This window comes from Bolinopsis microptera, chromosome 5 (genome assembly GCF_026151205.1).
Source record: "Bolinopsis microptera isolate Bmic1 chromosome 5, MBARI_Bmic_1.0, whole genome shotgun sequence".
NCBI lineage: Eukaryota > Metazoa > Ctenophora > Tentaculata > Lobata > Bolinopsidae > Bolinopsis > Bolinopsis microptera.
In genome coordinates, this window is record NC_087076.1 from 14,217,852 (window position 1) to 14,230,340 (window position 12,489).

General features: G+C 39.6%; 1 protein-coding gene across 3 annotated transcripts in view; it reads right to left on the minus strand.

The window, feature by feature from the left end:
- LOC134815342 (ubiquitin-like modifier-activating enzyme ATG7) overlaps window positions 1–12,489 on the minus strand; it is a 78,935-nt gene that overhangs the window by 26,815 nt on the left and 39,631 nt on the right. For 2 of the 3 annotated variants that reach the window (XM_063823865.1, XM_063823866.1), the window contains exons 13-16: window positions 12,184–12,300; window positions 11,779–11,931; window positions 11,426–11,545; window positions 10,854–11,188 (exon numbers count right to left, since the gene is read on the minus strand). The exons of the other annotated variant lie outside the window; for it this stretch is intronic. In XM_063823865.1, the coding sequence (XP_063679935.1) occupies window positions 11,153–11,188; window positions 11,426–11,545; window positions 11,779–11,931; window positions 12,184–12,300 (426 nt within the window). In that variant the 3' untranslated portion in view covers window positions 10,854–11,152. Of the gene's footprint in view, window positions 1–10,853; window positions 11,189–11,425; window positions 11,546–11,778; window positions 11,932–12,183; window positions 12,301–12,489 lie in introns of those variants that run through there. 3 annotated transcript variants of the gene reach the window in all.

Consider the following 12,489-nt stretch of genomic DNA (forward strand, 5'->3'; position numbering starts at 1 on the left):
CTCTCTCTCTCTCTCTCTCTCTCTCTCTCTCTCTCTCTCTCTCTCTCTCTCTCTCTCTCTCTCTCTCTCTCTCTCTCTCTCTCTCTCTCTCTCTCTCTCTCTGCTTATCAAATATGTTACTTCACATTTCGTGATAACAATGGTTTGTTCTCACAAAAACAAGCAGCAGCCTCACCTGTGTAAACTAGCTATGATAGAATGCAATAACATTGGTTACTGTTCACTGAGTTTAACATAACTGGTCTACTTGACATGTGTACTGTTGTCCGGCTAGTTACATGTCATGCTGCGCATTCCGGACTACAGCTCACATTCCAAACATCTCTTCAAATTAACGTACAACAATGCCTTCCCCTCAACTACCACCCAAGTTTCATGCCAATAAGAATTCCAGCTAACAGATGTCTTTTGTTGGTCAACATTCCAGGAGGGAGGTTTCCAGTGAGGAGCTGTTAAATACCAAGCAAACCACATGTCTTTCGAGATTCGCTTTCCTTGTCATGAGTGGTATTTTAAGCATTTGTAAGAGGAATCCAAATTCCGAGCTGTTATAACATCAGCTAAATATATAGCACCTAATCAGCGCCACAATCCCATCATTCCTATCATTGTTTCTCCAACTTCCGCATCTCAGAGCAGCACAATTGACAAGATTCTTTTTCTCTCTCTCTCAAATTAGCGGGTTTCAGTGTTGGTATCCGGCACGGAATACAGAATATTCTAATAAAACGTTAGAAGGCAGGGCAGGTATACCGTATTGTATGGCACAGATTAACTGAAGGCTAGTCTAGTCTGGTCTAGTACCGACATCGCACTACCCCGTGAATATGCCCGACTGGTACTCGGTTACTAGAATTGCGGTAGATTATTTTCTCGATTAAATTATCTGAATTGACAAATAATTATCGGGATAAAAGAGCTTGACTTCCCCGTTACCACATTCGTCCGAATGAGCCCAACTTTTCCGCCGGAATGAATTATGAAACTAGACATAAGTTCCGTTTTACAACAGGAAAGTGGTATTTTCTGAAAATTTCATGTACCATCTTCTTTTAATGTGCATCTTTGTTGGACAGCCGTGGGTAAACGATTCATATCTACTTTTAGGAGTAACTGTTTTCCCGACAAATCCCGATAATTTGCGATAATGTTCGGGTCTTGGGTCTGCTTCGTTTCTCGACCAACCTATTTCCAGACTATACCATCCGAAATTAGATTTCTAGAGCGTTATCATCCTATCGTTGAAATGAGGATGATGACATGAAATATCGTGCCAGTCCGCAGTTCAAGCACTGACCAATGTGATTATCTATGACAAGTCTGCTGAGTGAGATCGTTTGAAGCACAGTGAGCTCCTAAACCAGGGGACCAGCGCATAGAAACCAGAGTCTGAAACTGCTACCCCCACCAAGCAGACCAACTTCTCACACTTTCTACACATTTACCGGGCGAAATTTTGATCATCTTATTTGTCATCTAAATTACTTTTTTGTATGTGGGTGGAGAATCACGGAGGCATGAAATGAATTTTCATCGAATAAAATTATTACAAAAAAAAACAACTACTCACTAGAATAGGGTAGAGAGTGAGGGACCAGGCGTTGCTGGGGTAACAACTCATTAGAATGGGGTAGAGAGTGAGGTACTAGGGGTTGCTGGAGTAACAACTCACTAGAGTGGGGTAGAGAGTGAGGGACCAGGGGTTGCTGGGGTAACAACTCACTAGAGTGGGGTAGAGAGTGAGGTACTAGGGGTTGCTGGGGTAACAACTCACTAGAGTGGGGTAGAGAGTGAGGGACCAGGGGTTGCTGGGGTAACAACTCACTAGAGTGGGGTAGAGAGTGAGGGACCAGGGGTTGCTGGGGTAACAACTCACTAGAGTGGGGTAGAGAGTGAGGGACCAGGGATTGCTGGGGTAACAACTCACTAGAGTGGGGTAGAGAGTGAGGGACCAGGGGTTGCTGGAGCAACAATCCACTTCAGTCGGAGACTGGGGTTGCTAGGACAGCAGCTACCGGAGATTCAATCCACGACGATCTCACCTTATCTCCATAAAATTTATCGAATTAATATTACAAGTACCCGTTACCGTGTTTACCTAAGTAATATTACCGCCGCAAGACCCTGTTTAATCTGATCCGTCGGTTGTCTCGATACTTCCAGAAGCTTGCAAATCTAATCGATTTATTCTCTAAATAAACATTTGGTATTATCAAAATTAAATGGGGTTTATGTGTTGTGCATGTGAAGCTGGTGAATTAATACTTAAATTCTGCACAGCTCTGGATGAGGTATCACTGAAGTAAACGTGTGTTGTAGCCAACCAATTTGGTGTATCATCATTCATCAGCACTTAATTAATAAAGATGGGGAAGGGGGGACCACTATTATAGCCAGCTTATCGATAAAATATTCGATTGAAAAGGATGGAACTTATATAGTTTGATAATGAGAACATACTATTACTAAAGTAGGATAATCTCAGTTTTTAATGGTCCTTTAAGACTTCCTTTCAGTTTCACTCATTCAAGACGTGAAGTAAGTAAAATCTGGCGGATCACTTCTTTCGCCGTCTTACCACCCCCCCCCCCGGGGCCCCGCGTCTATGCATGTGAATTTTGTATCGATGAACATAAAAGAATTAAGATCATAGCTATTTCGTGTACCAGACAGATTGTCATCACATTTCCTCTGACGCTCATGATTGGTGACACGGACATTTTAAAGTAAATCGTTTAGAAGAAAATAGATTACCCCACGCATCTTGTGGGAAAGTTGAACAGCTAATATGATGGATTTGTCTGGAAAGTCTAGAGTACCATTTACCTTTCCTAGAACTTTATTAAATATAAGCTCTCGCACACCGTTCTCCAGATAATTAGTTTGAAAATGGTGAAGTGGTACTTCCACTGCTGTGTTTGTAGATAAGTAGGCAGTTTCTGGATACTTTTTGAGCATTACGTATATCTACGAGTATGTCCTGATCGGTGTAAAAATAGAAAGCAAAAGATAGTAACCCGATACGAATGCAAAACCTGCAAAACGACCAAAATCAGAATATTATTCTTGAGTTTCATGACGTCAAGTAGTCTGAGCGATACTGAAAGTTAATTATTTTTAGTACTCCCAAGTTCAAGGAACTGCCCTGATCTTCTTTTCTCGTGAGAATTTCTCCAAATCTTGGGTTAAGTAGAGTAGGGCCCTTACCAAGTTTATCTGACCGATCAGCCCTGAAGATGAATGGTGTAAAAATAGTATAATATACCTCTCTTTTCTCTAGAAGTTCTATTACTAATTATTACCTTAGTGCAAGAAATATAGGCGGCAAGAAATTAAGGCGATTCTGACAAAATCGCCTTAATTTCTTGCCGCCTTAATATCTGACCACCGTAATTTCTAACCGCCTTAATTTTTTTTCTTGCGATTTTTTCATAAGAAATTTTCGTGTGATTTTATTATTTTAAATTTACATGTCGATTTCGTTATTTGCTAGAATTCAATGAAATACATATTTAAAATAAATTAACTTGAGTCTAAATACATTAATATATCAATTAATATTCTCGTCTTCTCCTTCTTCATCAGAGTCATATATCTCCAGCAGCTGCAATCCATAACCAAGATAGTCGTCGTCATCTTGCTCCGTCGTGTCTGGAAATAGCTTCTTGATAATATCAGCTGATTCATCCTCCAAACGTTTGTCGAAGCTGTACTTTGTCAGTTCAAATTCGAATGTTCGTACAATTTTACATTTCATTTTTAAGCTTTAAATCGAGTTTTAATTTTAAAAAGAAATAATTTTTAATTTTAATGATGATATGTAGTATACATACATAAAAATTCCTTGCCGCGTACAGAATGTGCACTATCATTTTGTCAAATGCAATGAATATACCAATTGACTTGCAGTTTGCTGATGTAGTGGATGTCTACCTAATTTAAAATTATAAACTTAGACGACAGAACAGCAATCACTATAAATATAATGTGCATGCACCATTTAGTTTTTATGTGACCAATGTCCAATATATCGTATTTTTAAACAGATTTCTATGCTTTATAGACTGATAAAAGAATAAAATTGACACTATTTCGACCAAAACTATAACCAAATTTGCGATCAAAAATCGTATTTTTTCCGAAAAAAATATCGCCTTAATTTCTTGCCGCCTTAATTTCTAGCGCCTTATATTCTTGCCGCCTATATTTCTTGCACTAAGGTACCCTCTGTCTCGGGCTGATCGGTACCTGATAATTCTACTTTGGGCAACTTCCAAGTAGCGAGTAATTCTGGAGTCACGTCAAAACTCAATCAGTAGCGCCCAGAAGTATGTAGTAACCCATGTCCCATAAGTAATATAATCAGTTTATCAGGTGGGGCTAGGCTACTGCAAGGGTAATTGAAACCATTATTGAATCATAATTGTTGCTGTCTATCATCTATGACCAAGACGAGATGGGACTTTTGCCGTTAAATGTGTTGGTTTACTAACTAACTTACAAGTACCTTTAATGGAGATAAATGTGCCACATTTCGGACACTCGAGTAGCAGTTCAACAGCAGGGAAAGTGACATTATGGGTAGTGTACTTTCAGTGGTTCTGATAAAGCTGATGTCAGTCAAATGTATCCATATAAATCTGCCATCTTATTGCAAAGTTATGTTACTTGCCCAGCTGTTGAACCTTTATCATATACCACGTGATTTGCAAACAATCACCAGATTGTTTAATTATGTAAGCACCTGAATATGACACATTAGTGTCACAGGTGGCCGAGTTAATATTATGTTATCAAATAAAATAACCTAACAAATTCATTACAATGTTCCTATTTTTGATTTCACCAGATATTAAATTTATAAAAGCTGATTTCAGTTCAGTTCTGGAGAATCAGGCGGTTCTCCTTTGAAGGGACCCTGTTCTAAGTGTACAGTATGTTTACATAGGGCCTGTCGTGAGATAGTAGATCAAATTAGTTCCACCGGTAGTACTCATTATTCTGTGGCCTCTATGTATCATCACAACCCCTTTAAAGAAATAAGTCATCAGCATGTGAATATTTGCTAACAAATATCTGTAAACATCGTTTACAGCAATTGTTTTATGGAATTTATTTTATGATAGCAAAAGCAGAACTAATTAGCTGCCGTATTTCAATCTGCCTACCGTGTACTGACAGTTGTGCCCCCTTAAGATCTTAGCTTATGAGAATATTGTTCGAAGTAGCCAAGTACTTTTGACATGATCTTAAAGTAAAGTGGTGAAGTACAGACCTACAGACCTACTTCTGCTGCGTGATGTTCACCCCCCATCGGGATCACCTTAATGACAAATGTAGGTATGTATTAGCTCTTCTACCTCTAGCAATTGGACAGTAAACACGGCCTGCAGAATGCTGCAGATATTGTTAACTTTCCTTTTCGAAGAAATGGCGTACATGTCTCGTACGCCATCTTGTGCGCCTGATCAGCTGCAAGACTATTAATGCAATCTGTAAAAGCTTATTATAATAGCCATAGCTATAATAGTTCAGGGAAAGGATCCGCCTTCTTCATAACGGATCCTTAACGGGATCCAGTTTTTAGTCTACAGTATCTTGTGAACTCTGTAAATAAGATCAAATCCGTGCTCCCGCTAATGATTTTAATTACTCCCTACGAGCCATCTTTCTCAATATTCTGCAGAATACCCAGAATCTTATTTGAAATTTCATTAACTACTGAGTTATTGTTATAAAATCTGATCGATATAAAATTACGACCTGGCCGGGATCATTATAGTGTTAAGAGCGGTCATCAGTATCGGCAGGTAGCAGGAGATATTGGTAAGGTTGGCGTCATAACACAGGCATATCAGATATGATCAGTTTAAAGGACCCGAGAGGATCTTACTTCCCATATACTTGTCTACACTGTCCTTCCGTAGAAGTGTGTTAGTTACTTAGTTTGACTGCAAATCTTTCGCTGGAACGAATGAAACTAATTCGTGAGGCACTGTACGTTCCCCAGAATTATCTACTAATTTCAATATTATCGTGTGGGTTCTCCACGTGAGTGTAAGGAGTCCTAAGACACCTACTAGTACTGCTCTCTATGAGTTATGACTATATGTGTAAATATAGCATGGGTTTTAAAACTAGCGGGGTAATTTACGACAGGGAGGACCGTTTTGTGGTGGATTTTAAGGAGTTGGTGAGACGTTGGAGCAGGGTTTCACACGGTCGGGGGTTGGAAGACCAGAAGACGATATATTTGGACCAGGAAACTGGTCTGGACTAGCGGAAATGACGAGACGAGAACTTTCCAACACCTCCTGCCAAATAGTGTCGAGACCGAGCAGAGTCCAGACCTTGAGGACACAACACACTGACAACTCTTATAACTGGTGTGAAAATAGAGAGATATCAACCTGTCAGTTGATCAAAATCTGTAAATGCCCCGTCAGAGTTAATTAAACTCTCATTAGTCAGCTGGTAGTGTTAATTAGGGGCCCAAGACAGGCACTATCCGGGGGGAGAGAGTGTGACTGAGTCCCAGTAATCTGAGGAATGTCCTCTCCCTCACTGGGAAGAGTCGTGTCGAGGTATGTTAAACCCACCTCGTATTAGATCCCGCATTTTCTCGGAGCACTTCATTCGTGAGATACCGCAGTTGTAGGGGAACTTAGGAATCTGGCAGATTGTAGGACTATTAATTTGCGGACTTTTTGTTGGTCCCTGGTGTTGGAGTAATGATGTGGAATGAGGAGAGTTGTTGGCCTGGAATCCTGCTCACGTAAATATGGTTTCACATGATCAGGAGGACAGATGTTATGTCGATGACTAAACTTTGCGGTTATTTTAGTCCCCTTTATAAATAAACGGACTAAATACTTTCAAAAATGAGATCAATCATTCATGAATAGTTTGGATTAAATGTCATGCACTCATGGTTTGGTAAACGATTTTCTTTCGTGTGGTCGCGAAAGAGAAGATATGAACTTGAGTAATCTTTAAGAATGCAATAAGATTTTTTCCTGGACAAAGGCTGAAGTAGTCTGATACCTCCTGACGTTGCTCAAGTATTTGAGCTATTTAGAGCGATTTGGTAGTTATCTCCTGATTCCGGACTTCTCACGAGGCACGAAACCGCTAGAGATATGCGGTAAACTGAGTTGAAGTGACAGCTGCCTCACGTTACGCTCACCGCACTAATTTTATAGCTTTCCAACGAAGACCGTCTACTTTACCAGCCCCCTATCCCTTGTCCACCATGGGTCACACACCATCATCAAAGACTTGGACGGGTCGATGGTATTTGGATGGCTTTCACACTTTGACCCTGCATACCTGGATCTCGGTACCAACTGGAGGGAGAGAGAGGGAGGGAGATAGAGAGAGAGAGAAAGAGAGAGAGAGAGGGAGGGAGAGAGAGAGAGATAGAGAGAGAGAGAGAGAAAGAGAGAGAGAGACAGAGAGAGAGAGAGAGAGAGAGAGAGAGAGAGAGAGAGAGAGAGAGATAGAGAGAGTGTGAGAGAGAGAGAGAGAGAGAGAGAGAGAGAGAGAGAGAGAGAGAGAGAGAGAGAGAGAGAGAGAGAGAGAGAGAGAGAGAGAGAGAGAGAGAGAGAGAGAGAGAGAGAGAGAGATCTCAGTGCGGGCTTCTCCACAGAACTCCGTGAGAACATATTTCCTGGTTGCATTCCTCGCATAGTTCCACATGTTGAAATACCTGCTGTACCTTGCGTTCTAAACACACATAACCGGCAAAAAGCATAGGTGACAATCATAGTGCCGAGCATGTTTGGGTTTTGCGTGGAATTTAGGCCAATTTAATAGCGGGTACAGAGGTATTTAGAGAATACCTACTTTAGAACCCGTGAAACATCATGTGCGATAAAATAACAGTTTCCCACCGAGACATATTTTGATATTAGTAAGCACTCAATGAAAATTTACTCGAGTATTTTATAATGGCTCTATATCCTACCACTCAAGTTCACGGTTCAAACAATGAAGGGTCTATTGAATTTATAATGCACGCAATGAAGATACTAACTTACTAAGTGGCCGATATTAAGCTTTGCTTTCAATCCATCACGCGTACTGAATGGTAACTGTGTGAATTTGGCCGGACAATTGGCTACTTTAGAAATAAGTAACTCAATAATAGTTTCCCAGAAAGGCAAGCACGCACATGTTGTTATTTTTTCTAAATTTCTAAATTCAATATACCGATACCGTAATGCTCTGAGACTTTTAAGAAACGGCTCATTGCCCAATAATTTGATACATCATATTACTTCCGGACCCCTCAATTTACAAAACCTAGCACCTGAAACGATCGCACAATAACCTAATAATATATCCTCACACAATGGATTGAGGATCACAAATACTGTTAAGTCTGGTCTAATCAGAGTACTTGACTCAATTAACAGGAAAATCAGGTGTCAATATTCAGTGCCCCCCTACTTCCGCCTCCCCGTTTATAGGGACAAAGTGCTGCTAGCATTGGCCTGGGGGAACCCTGGGTAGTAGCTGGGTCACACAGACCTATAATTAGACATGATCAGCCACTTTTGTGAAGTGTCGATAATTGCTGGACACATGCCAGCGACCAGTCTCTCCTTTGTTGCATACGTAACTACATAATATGAGATATTTGCTACAAATATTTAATGGTATAGTGTATGAGTGCACATATATCCTCTCAATAAATCGTTACATACTTCATACTTCTATAGTTACAGAGGTATTCGTGCTGCTCATTACAGATAGCCGCACTGCACTGCACTGCATTAAACAAAGGACTTCATTCTGAAGTATTGCTTTTATTGTTGTATTTGGGCTAAATGTTGCGCTAAATATTTAGACAATGCAGTGATTTGAGGTTAATCACGGCCTGCAAGTTGCACAGTAATCAGGTAGCTCTAGCAGTAGCAGAGTTTATTTTAATCTGGGCCTTTTATTCGTTTCCAAAAAGGTGGCCGTATTATTTGATTAAAGAATGCTGTTCCTATAAATAAAGTATGATATTCTATTTCACTGATGGTTGGATTACTTCACCATAACTTAACTCACCACACATGAGATATGGTTGAGTTATTAAGATTGTTGCAATATCTCGAGTCAGGGTAAACGTAGTACGTGTCTTCCACAGAACAACTAAAATTGTAAATACTGCCCGTGAGACAGCAGATTATCTCGAGTCATTACATTGCAGATAGTGTAATACGGAGATCAAGCGATCAGCGAGCTCAGAGCATGTGATTTGCTCAGGAATGTGCATACCAGGCGCGCTGCTGCTAAACTGACTATTTCGAAGCTCGGCCAGGAATTTTAGGCACCTTATTTGGCTAGCCTGAATTCTTGAAATGTTTGGGCTGACATTAAAATTTGGCACATTTTTCAGGCTCCCGGGTCCCTATTGTACCATCGGCAAACGTGGAATTTGTTGTTATCTCCGATTATGTGCGGAATTTGAAGATTGTTCGTACACAGCTCAGAGAAGTAGCGGGTAAGCAGAAGCCAGAAAAGGAAAGAAAACGGGAAAATCCACCGTTGGAATGTGTTTTAATACTGTTTACCTAAAACGGGACCATGAGTACGAGTTAAGGCTATGAACCCACATACCTATCTCTCCTACTGCATCAAATATTTCATTTTTCGCGAATTTTGAGGTATTCATACCTTTATTGAGCTGCTGGTATTTCGACCAGGAATTCCTCAAACCAAGAACTTTGGCCTGAAGTATGCCAAGAATTTGACAATTGACCTTTAATCAGCGCGTGTCAACACTTGGAAGGTATGAAGCCATTTTTCACATACCTAAAATCTGCCAAAAATACTTTCGTGCCGCATTTTATGAGGGGAATGATAAAAGAGCGCACAGTTCTCAGAAAGCACAGTTCTAAGAAGTTCTGATCAAGTTGTTGGAAAAAATCACAACAATTTGATCGAATTACGGGATCCAGTTACCGCTCACCAGAAGTAATTATGTAAAACGGAAAATAGTAAAAAATTATTTTCATGCTTACCATAATTGCAGTAATTCGGCATCACTAAGTGATGTGCGGGCGACATTTTGTTATTTTGGTAAATTGACATAAGTCACGGCGTTCTTTGTGCCGCAAATGTTAAAAGAATAATGTTTAAAACTTTCTCCTAATACAAACTCAGCCGTAATTATCCACATCAGATGTGAGCTTATGTGGCCCGACGTCGCTCTCTCTCTCTCTCTCTCTATAGGACACAGGCGTGATAAATACAGTCCTTACAAATTACAGAACGTCTAGGAAATTAATTTCGGTAAAAACGTGGCAAGAAATACTAATTTGTTGATAATCGTGTTGTAAATATCATTGGTAAAAATTTAGGCTGCAAATCCTCAGATTACAGTGTTGTGGCTGGATATTCGATCTCTATTTTGGAGTAGCTGGAGATGCAAACTGCGTGATCTACGCCGAACAACGCGTTTCTATTTTAAGTTTTCATTATCTCAAACACACACGCAAACTGACCTGAAACCATCAGAGTGACTGATAAAGAGAGTCATTTGATGAAAGATTGAACTACTCTGCGTATACTTTGCTCCCATAACATGATGATGTGGCTTCATCAGCTCATACTTGATTTACATTTGAATAAGTGGAGCTCTCCTTGTAGCTCATATGGTTTCTTTATTCTATCTCCATAAATATATTATGTGGTTTGCTAGATTACACTGTGACTCAACTCGTCACTTGTAAGCTACCTCTTCGTGTCAGTTTACGGAACGCGCCGTAACGAAAATATAAACAAATGATTCTGCATTGGACATATTATTGAGCCGCGCATATCCCTCGCAACGTGGAAAATTAAAGAAAGACACATGGTTACGAAATCACAATAGAAAGTAATCTTCAGACACGTACACACATTCAAAAGCTATTATCAAATACTTGAAATCAACAATCAAGGCCAGCTTGATTGAAAACTTAATTTGAAACTATGAATCAAGCCAATTATTTTAACTAGAATACATGGTATCAAACCCGATGTTAAAAATCAATTTGCAACATAAATACGCTCGTTTAAATGTCATCATCAAATTCGTATAATAAAATCCATTAGCAATTATTGCTTAACAAGTAACACATGTTGTTCAGCCCATGATATTGTCCAGTCCACATTGTTAATCTGATTCAATGTCCGAGTCAAACTCCCACACCTATAAGAGAGAGATAACGATTAAATAAGGCGTGGTTTCTCTTATTCATTTATCAGCCCTACCTGCACGTCAGCAGGAGTTCGAGAAGTAAGATAAACAAAAATAGAAAAACTTAAACGTATTAAAAATTATAGTAAAAACCAAATATCATATTTCATGTTATCTTTTCATGTTATCTTTCATGTTATGTAATCTACCCAGAAATTTGGGAGGAGCAAGCAATATATTGATACGTACATCATCAAAGTTGGTATTCTCGAGCATGTCAGCCAGTCCTGATACTTTTTCTAGATAATTAGCGTCGTTGAAAGCCTCCATCAGGAACCCCATTTTATTTTCACGGTATCTGGAGATTATCTGAAATTATATAAATTGTAACCCTCTCCACAACAACCCCTCCCACGCGTTTCTCCGTCCGTGATAACGTTCCATGTAGTACACTTATAGTAGACAACAGTGACCGGTATATCAGAAAAATAATAATAATACCAGGAAGAAAATTAATAAATATCACGGGGGAAGCTTTGTTCGTGACGGCAACACTATTAAAGTAATTATCCGATAAAAGATAAGAGTTGATATATGTTCACCTCCATGCAGCAGGCGGTGCACTTGTCGAATGCGTGAGAGGCAGGCTGAACAGAAGAAAAGTGTGCCAGAAAACCCCTAATTTGGTGTGGCACTCTGCCCAAACAACTGTCTTGCTTCTCGTCGTTTAGATCTAGAGTCGCTGGAGCCTGTCCCTAATTTATCAGTATGTTAGTATATCCTAACAGTGCAATATCATTTGTCGCAAATCAGAATAATCAGAAACTATTTGGAAAACCCAAAAACTGTCTATGTTAGTATACAGTACACAAATTTGGCGCTCCCAATTTTAAAGTTTCAGGGCGAAAAAATTAGAATTATCGAATCTTTAATTCCATATTCTCCTGGTAACATTGTTATTTGGTAATGTTGACATTGAAATGAGACAAAAATGAATTTTATCCAACCTCGAGTGGATGCTGGAGAATAGAGACCATGAGTTCAACAGCCAGCGAGGCTGCCACGAAAGCGTTTCCGGGTCGGGTCACAGTGCACATCTGATCCAAGGTCCTGTCTTTAGTGGACTGAGGATAAATATTATAACACATTATTATAGGTGTTTAAAATAGCAATTACATATGACTTTTGTTCTATTATTGTTTTTGTATGATTTTTTATATAATTACTGTTAAGAGTTTGCTATTATCGCCTTGATGCGACAAAGGGAAACACTAGCTCTTTTAAATAAAGCCTCTGTTTTTCTTTGTCGCAAC